Source organism: Thermobia domestica, chromosome 4 (assembly GCF_964235325.1).
Source record: "Thermobia domestica chromosome 4, izTheDome1.hap1.1, whole genome shotgun sequence".
In the NCBI taxonomy this organism is placed as follows: Eukaryota; Metazoa; Arthropoda; class Insecta; order Zygentoma; family Lepismatidae; genus Thermobia; species Thermobia domestica.
Genome location: NC_137457.1, coordinates 283985025 through 284004222, shown reverse-complemented (window position 1 = coordinate 284004222; position 19198 = coordinate 283985025). Strand labels below are relative to the sequence as shown.

The 19198-nt window shown below is 36.9% G+C and overlaps 1 protein-coding gene across 3 annotated transcripts in view; it reads right to left on the bottom strand.

The window, feature by feature from the left end:
• The window catches only part of Uqcc1 (Ubiquinol-cytochrome c reductase complex assembly factor 1), a 43480-nt gene extending 26364 nt beyond the window's left edge, over positions 1-17116 (bottom strand). The window contains exons 1-3 of one of the 3 annotated variants that reach the window (XM_081756040.1): positions 16975-17116; positions 14056-14253; positions 8798-8870 (exon numbers count right to left, since the gene is read on the bottom strand). In XM_081756040.1, coding sequence (XP_081612166.1) covers positions 8798-8870; positions 14056-14253; positions 16975-17007 — 304 coding nt within the window. In that variant the 5' untranslated portion in view covers positions 17008-17116. Of the gene's footprint in view, positions 1-8797; positions 8871-14055; positions 14254-16549; positions 16569-16880 lie in introns of those variants that run through there. The other 2 variants (XM_081756041.1, XM_081756042.1) reach the window with 2 other exon arrangements.
• Positions 17117-19198: the final 2082 nt, after the last annotated feature.

Genomic DNA, 19198 nt, shown 5'->3' with positions numbered 1-19198 from the left:
CTAAAATAAAAAAGAAATGAATTTTGTTACTTATAAATCAATATATATTAGATATATAAATATATACTATATAAGACAGAACTTTATGATGATAATGAAATAATCTCTCATCATACCTTTTAAATATTTTTAACTTTTCTTCCTATTCCACGGGATGAGGAGTGAAACAAATGTATACTCACAGTCTCTTTCAAATGTATTGACTAATGAAGATATGTAGATTACACGGCCTTTTATACTTATTATGTTTTAGAATTTTATCGTTAATTTTAGTGAACGCGAAATCCGTATTTCCTCCTCCTCTCTACACGTCTTTCTTTTATACTGTCATTAATTTTAGCGACCACAAATTCAATGCTATCTTCTTTACAACTTAACGAAAAGATGCTACTGACTTTCCCCGGAAAACCGTTCCTACATGTGTCTTACTTGTCTTATTCATATGCTCCCCTTAACGTGTGAATGAGGGAGGGAAGACATTTTAAACTAAAAGATTTCATCTCTTTTTCTTACGTGATACAGCGTTCATCTTTAGTGCCCCTTAGATGTCATGTTACTGTTTTTAAAGTGCCATTATTGAATACGTTCTGAGAAACTATGGATTCGAAACTAATGTTGTTTATTTTAAAATATCTTACGTGTATGAATTTTACCCCCCGGGAGCCCCTCGTCAAGTGAACTTCATGTTAGATAATATTATTACATGAGTACTGTACTTTGATCTAAGGGGACTCGGTGAATCAATGGTAAAGCGTTCACTTGTGATGCGATAGGGGACCTTGGTGATTTAGTGGTATAGCGTTCATCTTTTGTGCATAGGTTCCGAGTTGGGCATGAAGTCCTCTTCCTCGTGTTCAACATTTGCTTCCAACAAATGAATTTTGTGGTAAACAAACACCGTATGCGTGGATTTCCTTGGGAGTTCTTCCGTTTCCTTCCACTTTTCGAGTGTACGGTGGTTCAGTGGTAGAGCGTTCACCTCCGGTGCTTGGGGGCCCTGGATTCAAACACCCTGCTCACCCGTCAAGTGAACTTTTTGTGTTGGACAAACATCACGTGCGTGAGTTTTTTCGGAGTTCTCCCGTTTCCTCAACCGTTGGACGTAATACATAAAATACCTCTTCGTAATAGATTAGAAATACATTCTGTTCATTATGTCCAGTCGAGACGTTTTTCACGTCATCTGTATCCTCAAAACATATAACACTGCATGTGTACTCTTTCTTATAAAAACAATCTAATACTATCATTTTTTATGACAATATAGATGAAAGTATTTTACAAGTACTTATTGTCTTTTCGAGTGCAGAATAATACGCGTTCAATACTACACAGAGGCTTGTAGTGTTTGAGCCCCGTCGCCCAAAGCTTGGACCTCTCCCAACAAAAAATTTCTTGATGCACGCCTGTGTACATAGCTAGTATACGAATTCTATGACGGGATTCTGAGCATTTTAAAAGAAATTGATGATAATAATAGGGAATATTTTAACTACTTTCGTCCTTTTAAAGTAATATCACATACAGCTTAGACTATAATATGGAGAAAACTGTACATATACGGAACACATACGGAACGTTAAACTCAAAAATCAATCAACGTCATGTGTACATAGGTAACGACATCCGAGATGAATAGGCAACACTAGTTTTGTCAAGTTTTAGATCTCAAACACTGTTTTAATATTACCTAAAACACATACACACACATACATATCTTCGCTTCGTGTTGTCTGAAACCATGACCTAAGATAATGTTGACGCGACAGCTGGAGAACAACATTGAAATACAAAACATGTTCTGTTATCTTATTTTTCTGCTCTTTCCAAGTAGACAGTGCAGATACAGAAACTCTCTCAGTTCGTTGACTTATGTATGTGTTTTTAACGTTAGATTTCACTCTTATTAACATTAGAAAATTATGAAATTAACTTCAGGTAGAGTGTTCACCTCTGGTGCATGAGGTCCCGTGTTCAAATCACATGTCTTTTTTCTATATACTTGTCATTAATTTTAGCGACCACAAATTCCCTGCTTCCTTTACAACTTAACGAAAAGATGCTATTGACTGCCCCCGGAAAACCGTCCTTATCATTTCATTTTTACGTTCCAGAGGGCACGGTGGCTCAGTGGTCGAGCGTTCACCTCAAGTGCTTGGGTCCCTGATTCGATCCCAGTTCGTGCCCTATGAACTTTGTGGTGGACAAACATCGTATGCGTGGATTTCCCTTCGGAGTTCACCAGTTTCCTTCCACTTTCTTCATTACATCATTTCATTCATTTTTTCATTATCACCTCTCCTTCATTAGCCTAGTAGACGTAACCGCAGAACGTAAAACTCGGTGGACAAACACCGTGTACGTGAATTTAATCCAACATTTCATTCATTCATTTCTCATCACCAACGTCCCGGCGGGAGCTCATGTGATTCGGATTCCACGTTAATCAGTTGGTACACGTCTCATATAGCCTCGCTGCTGAAAGGGACGCTAAACTAAAATCAACTCATCACCATCGCTTCCATTAGCATAGCCGACATAGAAAGACAGACAGACCTTGTTGGCTTTATTGTTGGACGTAAAACTCTTCATTGTTCAAAAGATTTCATTTACAGACAGAAAGACAGACAGGTATACATCATATTATCAAAATTAAAACACCAAGTCTACAGACACTTCTTGCGTCAATTGCAATGCGAGCCAGAAAACATTCAAGAATTCCATCTTATCATTTTCTTAGAAAAAACGTACAGCGAAGAGAAGTATCATACAAGTTCACTTATAGATATGTGTTTTTAACTAGGTCAGTCTTGTTATCTCGTTGCAATACGAATCATCAAAACATTTGACAATGGCATCTTATCTGTTGCTCTTGAAACTAAACCATTTTAAGATGTAGTTCAATGTACTAACAAACAGAGAAAGAAAGAGACTAGCAAAACAGACATTCACATATATGTCGTCAACTGCTATCTAATTGCAATGTGCGTCAGAAAACATTCAAGAATTTCATCTTATCTTTTTCTCAGAAATCAACGTTCAGTATCATACAAACTCGCTTTCTCTATCGAACACGGCAAACGCGAAGTAAATACATTGTCTGAAGTACATTTATAGTTAAATGAAAACCTAACATATTGTTTTATTCTTTCAGGAATAATCATAGACCGTAATATTTTTAATAATATATTTTTTTACTTACCTATTTTAATAAAATCGTCTGATGATAACATTATTCTCAGCTTTAGGCATCCAACGGATCAACCACGTACAAAGACACACACACACACTCACTCACTATTACAAATATGAAGTGAAAGTTTTTACGCGGAAGAGGATCGACACACACTTTACTCTTCTAACTCTGAATCACAAATGTTCTCTGTATATATATATATATATATATATATATATATATATATATATATATATATATATATATATATATATACACGTGTTTGTCTTAGAGAAACATGTTTCAACAAGTTCGATCATGCCGACCATAATCGAAAACATATCTCGTTACGATTTCAATACATAAGATAATATCTTTCACATCAAGACTTGAGAAAGTCATGTTTCATTTTGTTTACACAGGTATCTATATGGGACTGTATTTCAATTCTAAATTTCGTTGACGTAGTTTTTTCTGCTATGGGAATATATTATATTGCAATTTCTCGTCACGACTTAGCAGCAAATTCATTTGGCATAATCTGATCTTTAATTTCTCTACATAAATGATTTTAATTACTTGTCATAACAGACATCATCATGTGAATATTCATATAACACATTTCACATTCTACGATTTAAACAATATGATATGCTATGAGAAGCTACCGTTATTAGAATCCATTCGCAGGAGGTCTGGGGGGAGGAGTGTATAGGTATGTGTTTCGTTATGAGATTCATATACGGTTCCTTGTCTCACGTCTTTAAAAAAATTGTGAAATACAATATTTACCTTAGCAACTAAGTCAATTTCGTGAGAAGCTTTGATCATTTGACTATCACGTCTTCTACAGACACTTTGTGAGAATAGGGCCAAGGGGCTAATAAACACGATTTTGCATGGGTATGTGTTTCGTTCTGAGACTCATATAGTGTGTCTAATCTCACGCTTTTAAAAAAAATCATGACATATAATATTTACCTTAGCAACTAAGACCAATTTCATACAATCTGCTGAGAAGCTTCGATCATTTGAATCTCATCCTTTCAGTTCATAATCTACAGTCATCTCGTGGGAATAGGACCAAGGGGCTAAATCGCTTATGCTCTTTGGCTTTCCAGGAGGAGTAGGGGGTGACGGGGGGTCAAATAAACCAAAATTTTCCCACGGGCTTCTATGAACATAGCAACTAAAGACTTGTCGAAACTTGCCTACCAATTCCAGGAAATGATACCGAATTCTAAGAACGGGAGGGATCAAATTTCAGCTGGAGTGCCTCTATTCTACTGGGGGACATCAAAGAAAGTGATTTAAATAGTAGTACCTAGCCCAACTTGTTTATTTATCTGTGATTCCATTTGTAACCTTTTACTTACCTTCACGGACTCTCTTTGTTATAATCGTTTCATAGCCTGAATATTATATTCCAAATAAATATAATAAGTATTGTTTATATGTTATTCTGTCGTTAGTAAATAAATTAAATAGAATATTGAACATTTTGTACTTCAAAATATTGGGGGGGACGCGTCCCCCCATCCCCCCGTCAGAAACGCCCATGGGCAGATTCTATTTCGTTTTCGAATACCTTTCTCAATCACCTATCTTTTAAACATGCAATAGTTATGATCTATGACCCGTTGTTGACTATTGTGAGCCTTTAATTGACTTCACACGTGGACGCCTTGTCTTTCGAAAACGCAGTGGCATCGAACCCATGTTTACAGAAACATTTTTACTTATCTGGATGTCCGCAATCACCTCGTCACTTTTGGGCATACATTTATGTTACACCTTGTACATTAGCAAAAAGAATAGAGCATAAACACTTTCCTCACACACATGAAATTGTAACATTCAACACCAACTAATTGTTACGACAAATTAAATTGATTAAACAATACTTGGCACTTTTACGTTTAATACATAAAATAAAATAATTTGTTATCGGTGTGTGGTTAACTACGAAAGTAAATCAAGTATTATGTTGACCATATCTCTTAACTCAAGAAACAAATATTTGAATGTGTTATATTGAATCCACTGGAATTGGAATCCATTAGAAGTGTCAGTTCTTTTTCTTCCTCTTCTTTCTACTCTCGCAATTGAATAGCTAGATGAGAGGTTATTTCTATATAAGAATGTAAAATTTCCACTCAGCACTAAAATTACTAGGTCAGAAACCCGTTCTGCTCCGAACTGAGTACATCTGGCTACCGTAAGCGTTTGCCTAATTTGTCGGTTGATAATGCAAAATTATATGATAATAGAAGAGGAAAACGTTCACAACTTTCATACTTAGTGGCGTAAAACCTGCCAACCAAAAGTAATTTTCTCTGCAAGCTAGGTTGTAAAATTTTTGGTGAACTACTAGCTTGACGAACCAAAACTATGGATTTGACACTAATCTCAGTCATTTAAGACACTTTATCTTTCAGCTCTTCTCACCCTCATGTCGAGGAGGCTAAACTTGTACTTTAACCCTATCGGGATTGTAATTATTGATCTCAGTGACATTGAGAACTATAGATTCTACACCAGTATAGATCATTCTCGATTATTTTACAAGTCAACCAGTTCCTACTGCACTACGGATGCTAATGGGACTTAAACGGTATTGGGCAGCGTTTCCCAACCTTTTTCAACTTGCGGCACACTACGGCTATAACTTGAATCCTCGCGGCACACTCATAGATATTATTACGTATTTGTAATTATAAAATACCGTGGTATTTTTTCTGTGATTACTGATTTCTTTCTCATAGAGAAAAGGTCGATTCATTATGCTTATTTTTTTATTGTAATTTAAAAATAGAAAACAATTGCAATGTAATGTTCGACTCAGGTTTTTAAACATGTGCTTTCTTTTTCGAAAACTGTATCCAACCTTTAACTAAGAAGGAAGATCACTAAATAACGAACGAACAAATCTCTTGTTCTTTTAAAACACAAATGTAGGTAATTTATATGCATATTTGGTTCGAAAGGGTTGAATAATATTTTTAAATTTCAAGTTACGAAATAGTCTGCAACAATAAAGAAGCAATAATGGTCATAAAATGATTTTTTTTTTTAAATACTTTTTTCAACATTAAAAATGTACAGAAAAGTAAGAAGGTCTGAAACTTAAAATTGCAGATTCGTAGCAGAGGTTTATAGTAATATTAAATACAAATATTCATTTTTCTCTATGTCTTGCAATTTGATTGCTATAGAATTAATAATTTTATTTCGATTTCCTCGCGGCACACCAACGGCTCATTCACGGCACACCGGTTGGGAAACGCTGGTATAAGGAATGCCGGCAATCAATTTAGGGACTTCGAAAACGATGGATTTGATATTAATAGACCAACAGGACGGAATTTTTTCAATGGTACTAACTGTTTGGACTCCACTGAAAAGGTGCCCCATATTAAATAAATGAGCAATGTTTCTAGTTCAGCGGGTTGTCCCAACGGAACATAAGGCCATGGAAAAATAACACAGAGAACATGCACCTACAACACCCGAAATCCTTTTCCCATCAATTCTGTATTGTATGTATAGTAAGGCCCCAAAGAGAACTGCCTGATGTAGTAACGTTGCTTTTTCTTTTAGCATAGAGTCCCCTAGCCGTGTGTGCCTAAATGACTAGTGCGACTGGAAAAAAATCCACCATTTTAGACTGAAAACGACATATTTTCAACATCTTTCTCTTTCCATTTTTTCGTATCTTTACTCATAATCACTGTTGCCAAATTGGGCTACAAGTAGCGAATTGGTAATTTTTTAAGTACTCTCGCTACCAAAATTTCAAATTGGGCGACATGGTACTTTTTGGACTACTTGTAATTATCTGCAAACTATAACTTTCTTATTTCCATATATGAAATCACAAATTCTTAGTTTTACATAATACAATAAAGGTTTGCTCGTTGAGTATTCTATTCACCATGAACAACAGTTTTACTAAGACTAACATGTTCGATGCTAGTTTAATTCTTGCTTTAGTACTTTTTTTTTTTTAATGTCCAGATCCGACAACACTAGACTTTTGTTGAGTTTGTGCTATTGCAGTATCATTGACCGTGTTGATGTTTCAGTTAATTCCTAGGCCTAGTAATTGTACGGAGCTGAGTAATCATGAAAATAGCAAATTTAATTATGTTACTGTATTACCCATATTAACATAATGAGTATGTGGAGCTACAATAAAAACTTCCAAAATTCATGTATCCCAGTTAAAAGATTTAGTAAATGAATTAAAGAAATAAGGAATGTCAGTGAAAAATCATACTATAAACGCTGTACAGTGTATTTAAGAACCTACAAACCTGACTTACGAAAACTTGTCTCCTTGAAAACCAGAAAGGTCGCTCATTATATACTATCACCGTCTACCCAGTTCATTCCACACTACAGTTCTCTACTCTTGATGTATTATGGAGTTTGCCCTAACACAACACCACTAACAGTCCCAAAACTACGGTCACCACCTGATCGTTGCCAACCCAGACATCTGACGTATTTCCAACTCCAGGTATCTCCAGTAAATTGATATATATATATATATATATATATAGTGGACATGATTGATATATAGTGCGTTCCACAAATAACACTAAGGCCCGTCTGCTGAACAAACCAAGGCAGATAGAAACATGAAATCTTTTGTAACCAAGAGACAAAAGACATCATTATGTTGATATGGAGAACCCTCTATGAGGTGCGCTCAAAGGGGTTACGGGGGGTAACTACAACATTTTAAATAGCAACCCCCACTATGTGGATCTCTTTTGAAAGGTAATCACGTGTAGAGACCACTTTTGGAAACTACATGTCGCTAGCATGTCCCTATCCAATATGGCAGCCATTCGTAAAATACGGTCGAAGTACGTTCCACGCATAACACTAAGGCAAATCTCCTGAAGAAACCAACGCAGATAGAAACAAGAAATCTTTCGCACCCTTCAAGAGACATAAAAGACAACATTATGCTGATATGGAGAACCCCCCATGAGGTGCGCTTAAGGGGGTTACGGGGGGTAACTATAAAATTTTAAATTGCAACACCCATCGTGTGGTACCTTGTTTGAAAGTTAATGATGTGTAGATAACAGTTCTGGAAACTGCTTGTTGCTATCGTGTCTCTAACCATCATGGCGGCCATCCGTAAGTACTGTCGAAGTATTTGTAGTTACCCCTCGTAAGCCCCTTAGGTCCCTTGCATAGGGGATTTTCCTTGTCAGCACAATGTTGTCTTTTGTGTTGCTTGAAGGTTACAAGAGGTTTTATGCTTTTATCTGCCTTGGTTTCTTCAGGAGACGGATCTTAGTGTTATTCGTGGAACGCACTGTGTATATATATAATTCATTTTTATGTTTGGGTTACAAATAGTTCAAAACCTAAATAGTACTACTTTTGGAGCACGCACTCGCTACTTCGTAATCTTCAGATCTGGCAACACTGCTCATGACTTCGGACTTCTCATACGCACCCTACATATTGATTACAAAAAGGTGAGCCAAGTTATTATTTGTAATCATATACCAGTTTAGTTTTTCTCAAGTAATTAACACAATAAACGTACACTTTCAATGGTTTCCGAAACAACAATTTTCACAAAATAAGATAACTTACCCTTGAAGAATTCAACATAGTTGATCTTATCAGGAACAGTTTCATACAAGAGATATGCTCCAGTTCTAAGGATCTGCAAATAATTGAACACACCAATATAATTTAATTCATAATTCATACAAATTTAATAGGGTGCATATATCACAAAATAAAGATCAAGCTTATTCTTTACTGCATTAAACATCTATAATGAGATCACATAACGAAATAAAACATACTTTTCAGCAACCTAAGTACTTTACGTGTCTAATGATTTAAAGCGAGGATGTTTCATCCACAGGCCCGCTACCAGAGGGGGGCTAGGGAAGGCCTGGCACCCTAAACTTTTCGTGGTCCTTTCAATAATAATAATAAAAAAAAAAACACAATTTAGACATTTATATGAGCATTTTTAATGACTTACCTCCCCTTCCCCCCTAATATATTCATGGTCCCACCAAACCTGTTCATCCATCCCGCGAAAAAGTAAGCTACGTTCGTTTTATCAACTTTATGCATAATACAAAGGGTGTAGTCGACCATCATGATATACGTGAATCAAGACTTGACTTTTTAACTACACAAACATTTTCTTCGCATGTAGCCGACAACAACCGACAAAATGTTTTTAAAATGCTCTACTCCGAAGAGTCCTTTCTTTTTATTTCCCTGATATCTTCTTACTTTTCCTCCTTCAACAAGGCTGCATAGAAGATAATGAAAACTTTCAATTTTACGTCCCACGTTTATACCGTGTAGGCTAGAGGAGACAGTGATAAGAAATGAATGAAATGGTGGAATAAAGAAAGTTGAAGGAAACAGGAGAACCCCGAGAAGACCTATGCATGCAATTTTTTTCACCACACAGCTCACTTGGCGCAAATTGGGATCGAACTAGGGACCCCACGCACCAGAGGTGAACGCTCTATCACTAAGCCACCGCGGCCTCCTGGCTCTAGGGAAGAGCCGAAGCGTGTAAGAGTATTTTCAGAAATTAGAACTTGCAAGTACGTAAAATGATCATTAACTAGAAGCTACAGCAAATTTTGTCATAAAATAATCACATTTTTGTACAGTGAGGAAATTTCAGAATGAAACAATGTCCCTATACTATCATTAAAATAAATTAAGCTAGACTAGCACACCAAAGTAAATAACTATAGTCCATGTATTTAACAGAATACTGAATAATAATTTTCTATCATACCCCTCAAAAAAGGAAGTTTAATTGGAGATCATGAATATCTTGAAGATAATCTCTACAAGTATATCATGAGACTTTAAGATTGTGACAAATTACTATTATAATTAATAGACAAAATTAAATTAAAATAATCTCTATTTCTGTTAAGGATTTGGCTTCCTGACTATAAAATGTCATCGAAAGCCTTTTTTTATAGGAGAAAGATTATTCGACCCATGCACGAATATCTAAACAATGAACGCTTAATCAATTCTTGTATACTATCCTGTCCATTTAGCTAATTGGATTAGTATTTTGTGCCCCTTTCAGCACCTAGGATACATAAGATGTGGACTTACAGATTAAGATAGAATCCACAACACTGTAATCCGTTCAAATTTTTCAATGCACTCCCACCACGAATCGAACCCAAGACTCCGTGCACCGCAGGAGCACACGCTAACCACTAGACCAGCAGGGAGAGCATCTAGCTTTCTAGTTTATAGTTGTTCATACACTGTTAGCCACATGGAAAGGACATGTCCATCTTACCCTTGCTATACTGGACTAATATTTCCATCTAGTTTTGATAGAAAACTGGACTAGAACCAGTCTTCGGAAAGAACATATAAACGCGCACACACACACACACACACAAATATATATATATATATATATATATATATATTACAAAGAAAGTTGTTAGAATGAAAATAAATATTAATACACTGGAACCGGCCTTAAGAGAAGACACCTCCTTAATACCGATAGATTTTTCTGTCCTGGCAAAAGTATATATATTATTACGGTCAGGATGATTTTTAGGGATTTAGGATTTAGATTTCTGGGCTCTCGGCATCTACGGCCATTTAGCCCATCACGTTTTGAGGGATGACGTCTCTCGGCGAGCACACTATCCGGGGAAAGGGAAGGAAGAAAGCGGCCTGGGACCTATAAATTAGGTACCACCCCGGAATTTGCCTGGTGTGAATGAGGAAAACCCAGGAAAACCTCATTCAGGGTGGCTGGCCTGAAAAAGCGTTTTACACTTTTCCAACCGAGTGCCCCCACCGGGAATCGAACCCGGGACCGCTCGCACCGAAGGCGAGAGCGTTAGCGACCATGCTACGCAGGATCACAGGATGATCGATAGCCTTCTTCTTCTCTTCCCACATGTTTAAACAGGTTCTTCATAATGGACGATTACTTTTAAATCACATATATTTAGCACAGAAAATACTGTCTGCAATTTGAAAATTAAACTTTAAATTCATCCGTTACAATACTCTTTCGATCAGAAGCTAGTGTCTGCAGGATGTACACGGCAATCATTGTAGTCTTTTTCCCGAAGAAACTCATAAACCGTTATGATTAGTGACTGTCTACATTTTCAATATCTAATGACAGCGTTATATGCTATTTTTGTGCTAATTCCACTTTTAGTTCAATCAGTGTGAGAATAGGGGTCTTCGGTTCCAACACTACACGAACTCATTCGTGTTGTCTCGTGGTATTGAGCAAAAGACGCTGTTTCTTCGTATGAAGTTAGGTACTATTAATGTAGCTGTGTTAAAACATGGACTTACGTTGGAAGAGGATGTACTGGGTAGAAGACACGTATGTGAAAATACGAATAAAACCTGTGCACAAGACTTCATCTGTTTAAAGTAAGGGAACTCTCCAAGACGAAAGAGGATCGCTACAAACCACTTCTCCATTGGGACAGTTTTTACGGAAGACAATACTGCTAGTGGTAGTAGAGGGATTTACGCAGATAAAATTCACAAATCCAGTACTTGCAGTATGAACAAGGTAAGAAACTGTTTTTCCTAAACATTATGTTGGTACCGGTAGGCGTGTTCTACAACACTGCCAATACTCTGTTAATTCAAGAGAGGAAGCATTGAACAGCCTTCCGTGTGTTAAGTCTTACGTAGTTAATGCTCGCAGATTGATTCATAATTGCACTGACATATTTCAACACGAATGGGAGGAATAAGAAAATGAAAGCACTTCGTGAAAACCACAGAGACGGGTGCTGTCCACTTCAAGTCCTCAAGATACAGGATTGCTTTCGTCAGTAGAACTAGGAAACTCACATTTTCACTTCTCAAAATTTCACTATGCATTTGCTTCATGTGCGCAATTAAAAAATAATAAGGTTTCAATTCTTGTTAATGTAAATTCCTTGTACCCGAACAACCCTTCTTTTGAACGATCTACTACTGCAAACACTTTGCACTAGAACTTCTTATGTAACAACATACATAATGTAGAATCAATTTTGTACAATTGTGTTCACCATTGAAAAACACTTGAAAAAGTTGCTTTTGTGATTATAAACGTATAAAATTATATGCTTTTTCAACTCACCATTCACTTGAAATGCCTAATAAGCAGGCTACATACCGACATGTACAGGGTGGCCCAATAAAACACTCCACATTTTAAAGTAAGGGAACTACAAACAAAAAGTACTACAGATGGAAACTTGTTTATTAAAAGGTATAAAATAACATTGAAAACAATTTGTAATTACTGCATGTCTTTTCGTAAAATTCTTCTTTTCCTCTACTCAGCAAGCCCAACAGCCGCAGCATACTTCCTTGCAAAATGGTTTAGGGATTGTAAAACAGACTGTCTTATAGTCTCAATATTCTCAGGTGTACGAGCAGTTTTAGGTCGGCCAGATGATTTTTTTTCTTTCTTGTTTCAGCGCTGAACCCGCTGTTCAGAAATTCTCGACCCACTGGAAGATAGTTTTTCCATCAGGAACATTTTCATTACGTAGAATGGAAACTTTAAGCAAAAACTCTTTACACTATAATCACAGAACTGCTACTTTTCAAAAATTTTGATTGCGTACGCGCGATGAGCGCCTGACAAACGGCAGGACAGTAGTGAGATGAAGCAATGACCATCACTTCTTTTGCCCCTTCATGCAATAGCCGATCAAAAAGTGGGAGGTTTTCTTGTACAGGGCGCAAAATTTTCGGTCGCCAGGTAGCCACGAAAATTTTTCACACGAAAATTGAATTGTCCAATTCAAAATTGATTATCCTAAATTGTCTGGTTTTGAAATTTTATGCCCTGATGTAACCTCTTTCTTTGTCAAACCAAAGGCAGTGGTGGTGGTGGTCAAGAGGGGGGGGGGGGAGGATTCTCATAATTTATACGTGAGAGATACTGGCGACCATCATTTTTGGATTGGCGAATGCGTCTGGCTGAAATTTTGCGCCATGATTGTGTATTATTAACAATCTTATTTAAACATTCACATTTTGGATATTTGAATTCTTGTAATATTCTATTTGTTGTTTTTCATTTCTGCCGTGAATGGCTGGGTTTATAGCCTTGATAAGCTTCTATTTGTATATTTGCATATATTATTGATGGAATTACTACAGATATATCTTTTATTTGTGTTTCTCATGCTTGTATTATTAATTGTATTTTTCTAATTTTTATTTTTAACATTCTTTCTTTTGTGTTGTTATGTGTCTTAGTATTTATAAAGCTTGAAATTATGTAAGCCTACTGCAAAGTGGGAATGTTCTTTTCCTGTAATGAGTGACCAATAAATAAATAAATAAATGTATTATCAATTGTTGTGCCATTTCAAGATACGATAGAACAGAGTAATTTAAATCAGAAAAATGTAATTTACAAACTACTTTCACTACAATTTTATATTTCTGAATAAAAAAAGTTTATATCCACAACACATTTTTATTTTAAAAAGGGAGATATTTTACTGGATCACCCTGTATTTTCTAAGTGTTTCTAATTTCTTAGTGTGATCCGAAAGTGAGATGGAAAGCATAGGAATTCCCACAATGGATCAAAGAAGGACACATATGTTAAAGACGAGAACCCAGAAGAGAGCTAAACTAATCCATGAGATGCATATCACTATAATTCTTATTTACTACATTAATCAGTATAATTCTTATCTACGTTAACTATGTAGGTTTACCATAATAAGTAATGAGCTAATGTATTCGAGAATCAAATTACGATTCGCCCCCCCCCCCCTCATTGTGTCGTACACTGAAAACTGCAAGATAGAGCACTATAAGTATCTTAAGCAACTTACACTGCGAGACGTATCAAGCCATCCAACTTTCTTCATGATACTCTTCATAAAACCAGGCTTTGTCTGCTCTACCGTGAAAAATGCTTTGTGTACAGCGCACAGAGAAATGGAACGAGTAACAACGATACATTTTGGACTTTCTGTTGTAACCTGTCGCAAGTATTTTCCACCAGACACAAACGCGCGATTTGGGATTGCCTACAAGAAATAAATAAACATTACACATATTATAAAATCGAAAATCGTTGATAACAAATCATATGGGACTTGAAAAAAAAAATCTTACAATAGAACCATTAAATGATTAAAACAATTTATGTCTGAATACTGACTTCAAAGTATTGTTGCATAAATGAATATACTTTCCTTACCTTCCATTAGGAATTATCTAAACAATATGAAACAATTGTATTAGTATTTAAGAGGTGTATCAATAAGCAATGCACAACAAATTTTCACTTGATATTGTACTACACTGGAAAATGAAAATTAAAAGAGAAGAATTCTGAAGTTCACCCTGTAGTCGTAAGTTGTTTGATCAATTGTACCCACTAACAGCAGAGGCGTCAACTACTGAGCAAAGATGAACCTTGTGTTACAGTCGTCTACTTGTGAGGAGTAGAGAAATCGAGTTCGTCTTTTGCTGGCAAAAGGACATCACCAGGTGGCGCACAGAGATGATGGCTCATTGGTAGAGCGCTTACTTCTGGTGCGTGGGGTCTCTGTTTCGATGCTCGGCCAAGAAAGTTTCTGGTGGACAACATAGTGTCAGTGAGTTCTCCCGTTTCCTCCCACATTCTAATTCCACCAGTAACAGGCAAAATCGTGGGACGTTAAACTGAAAGACTTAATTTTTTCCAAGTGGCGCATATTCTTTGAAGAGGCACGTGAGTAGTGCGGATTTGCCACATGCTGGGTGTCCAGCAACAAAATCAACTGAGCATAATGTTATAGCCATTGAAGAGGCAGTTCATAATGACTGGCAAATCCATCTTCGAATGTACAGTATGTCCAGGAAGTCCATATACCCCTATACTTTACTAGTTTCTTATTAGAATAGTTTAGTAAGAAACTTACGGTTAGTTATCCAAAGGTAACGGTATGTGCTCTATCACGTTGACTATATGACTGAATGTATCTTCAGGTTCTTTGTGATATTTCATCCAAGACTGCAGATATGATCGTACCAAAGGTATCCGTACTGATTGTTGTAGTTCATCGTTGGTTCTGTATCGACGCTCGGTAACAAGCATCTTGATAATATTCCGTAACGTGTTATCGGATGCGGGTGTTTTCAGGGCAGGACTACGTGGAGCTATGGGCGTGATGCTAATATTACTAATAGATATAGTATGATACGCTAATAACGAACTAGTAAGGTATAGGAGTATACGGACTTCCCGGACATACTGTATGATGTGCTGCATGTCAAACTAAAATTTCGTCAAGTTTGTGCTCAGTATATGTCGGAAAAACCTTATAGGCGTCCGCAAGGACCTGCGAATAATGACGTACTTGGAACACCTGATACAGTACCGTGAAGATAGGGAAGGTATCGGGTACTGAGGGTGGTATTATACGTTTTATAACAAGTGGAAATTTATTCTACGCTCTTTTTTCTTGGCACACGAAGATTCCCAATCTGAAACAGGTAAAGCTGAGGGGCGCCACAAGTAACAATTGACCAAAAATTATAAGTATTACACTAATTACCTCCTAATGCCTTCTAAACCCTTATTTTCTTAGCTTTGCCTACACCCCGACTTGTGTTAGGTGGTCACTATAATCATTTTATGTATGGCCATTCAGGGTAGAAATAAGCAGAAGGGCCCGTGTAGCACTGCGAGGATGCACCCATACGGATCAGGCGAGCCAACCACGATAGGAATGCACATAAAAGAAGACAAGAAGAATGCTACGAGGTTACTACATACGACCTCTGCATTACAGTTACTCAGTAATGAATCCTACTTTTTATCGCTGCTTGGAGGTATTTTCACATATGTAACGTGCCCAGATAACTCTTGTGTTCTTTGCCTGCATAAGTAAGTTCTTAAAACATACATACGTTATGTTCCTAAGATCCTAACACTCGGGTCCCCCTGCCATTCGCCCCTTTTTGTGGCCACCTAGCACAAGTTGATTAGTGTTTTCACAAAAGTTATTGTACACGTACACTGAAACCCGCCTGTAATGAATCTGCACAGGAAAATGCAAGTTCACACCCAAATATGGGCAAAAGATTAGGATACAGTGAATCAATTTACAGAAAAAAAATGTATGTATGCAATAAATTAACGTACAGAATGGGTTCTTACAATAAATCTGCACCGATAAATGAACTTAGCATGAAATGGACTCTTGCTGTAGGCATTTGCGCTCCTTAAGAATTGCATAAATGAGTGTAGAATGAATTTAGGAAGGATGAGTGTATAGATAACACAAATATAACTTCATAATACAATAATACACGAGTCAATTTAAAACTACAAACCAACTCGTACTAGGTGCCCACTAAAAATCAGGAATTGCGTCTGGTAAGGAGCGGAGCCGGGGTGAGGTGCCGTGCATCCGTATGAAGCACGCGCGTCAGCGACAATCAAGTATGTACAAACAAGGGTAGTGGAAAAACACTTCAGTGGCAGTGACTATGGTATGATACAGCTTCGCGATATTTCTTTAACCACTCTGTACACTGCTTTCACATAGCACATCTTACTTCCTTATGGAGTACAGCATGGTAACAACAGATTTCCATTTCATATTTCTACCTCATTATACATGTGAAAGATATGATCTCGATACATTTAATTTATTTTACAAACCTATTATGAAATAAAGTAAATATTTCTTCCGTAGATTTTACAAATTCATAGTCCCATAAAATGATACAGCACCTATTTCTTTAGCAAGAAATACCTTCAACGGTTGCAGAACTTTCGAAGTAAACATTCCCTAAAGATACAGTTCCTCGTCCTGTGTTCTTCCCCAATGCTTGACTGGTGAGTCGGTTCTCGGTTGATCAAGAATGATTCATTACAAATGAACGGCTCCAGAAATTTTAAACGAATCATTTTCTTTCACATATACAAAGTGCCTCATTCTGTAGCGGTTAAAATAGCGCTACACATAATTTGCGTTTTGGTTTGCTGTAATCATCATTACAGCTATTATTTAGGGGCGGATCCAGGGGGAGATCGCCTCTAGAAGAGGATATTTTGGGTTTTATATATAAATAAAACACATTCCAGAGTTTGTAGCTCTTAAAAGTAGCTCTAAGTAGCAGTATTACAACCCACCGCTCCCCAGAAGTCCGTCCTGGATCCATCCCTGCTATGTTTGACTGTTGAATTTTTGTGGTGAGTTGCTATACGCAAACTTTAGGATAACTGATGACATTATTTGAGTCAACACAATGCAAAATTTGCTTTTAGTTTGTGATAATTGGGATGGCAGTTATAATTGCTTATTGTATTTTTTTTTCGTTGCATTGCGATCATTCACTTGCATTGCATTGCGATCATTCACTTGCCTTAATCATCCGTGCGTTTACACTTAGTCAATTTAGTCGCACGACTAAATCGACTCGCTGCATTTGCCACTAAATCGAAGCAATTAGGCCGAATCAGATTGATGGATGTGTTCAATTATTTCAACCACAGAAAATAGAACGTCTTTTAATTCAGTTGCCAGTCGATTAGTCGCCTTCGATCAACAAGCGATTAAGTTGAAGTCCTGTTTACACGGTCGATTAAGTTGAAAGTGACGTCAATTCAACTGAATCGAACGCAAATCGACTAAGTGTAAACGCCCCATTAGCCTCAAGGGCATAATCGTATTACATTAAAGTGATATATTTTACTACTGAGTGTAGTCTTCCTTTTGTATTAGCATAGTTTTGTTAAACTAACATTTAGCATTTAAAGCTTTAATTAGAAGAAAAACACTTCTATTTAGAGGTAACATAAGTAATTAAGATGAAAAATGAAATGAAATCTTTGAATTTTACGCCCCACGCTTATGCCGGTTAGGCTAAAGGAGACGGTGATGATGAGTGATGAATGAAATGGTGGAATGAAGAAAGTGGGAGGAAACGGGAGAACCCCGAGAAAACCCACGCACACGGTGTTTGTCCACCACAAAGTCCACTTGGCGAGGGCTGGGATCGAACCCGGGACCCCAAGCACCAGAGGTGAACGCTCTACCACTGAGCCACCGCGGCCCCCAGTAATTAAGATGAAAACACACCTTTATTACGAAAATATTAAAAGAAAACAAGAGAACGACTTCACAATATGAATCTGAAATATTTTATGTCTGTATTTGGTTCTCGAGTTAAGATCGATCTTCTTATTTCCGGAAATAGAAAAACATACAATGAACTCATTCGATCGAATTCAAATTTGGCATGATGGTAGACTTTGGTCTGCTATATAAGAGTATGAAGTGTTATTTTGTGCAGACTTTCGTCCCCACCGAAATAGGAAACTACTCTCCGAATTCGGGATCAAACATGGCATCGTGGTAAACACTGACCTGCAACAAGTGTGAAATATTATGTTACGCACGCTTTCGGCTCCTGAATCATGGGCAATTGAATTTTGCATTAGATTTTCGTAAAGAATAAAAGAAATACACTGAACTCCTCGGATCGAGGTCAAACTTAGCATCGTAGTACACCTTGACCTGCTATACAAGTGTTGAAATATTGTGTTAAGTGGGTGTAGCGTTTGGTTCTCGAGTTAAAAGCGGTCGTCACGTTTTCGAAATAAGAAAAAAATACGACGAATTCATCCGTTCGAGATCAAGTTTGGCATGATGGTGAACACTGACCTGTTATAAGTGTGTGAAATATTATGTTGTGCACAGTTTCGATACCTGAGTTATGTACAGTCAAATTTTGCGTCACCTTTTCGCATGTAAAAAAAAAGAAAAGAAAAAGAAAAAGAAAAGAAAAGAAAGAAAGAAAACCAAATTCAACCACGACCCGCTCGCATATTTGCGGATCCCAAACGTTTCAGCATATTCTCTGATCTGATTGGTCGATACAGATGCGATATCACAAGACATGATCTACTCGCATTTTTGCGAATCCCAAACGTTTCAGCATTCTTGCCAATTTGATGTCGAGAACATAATCCAA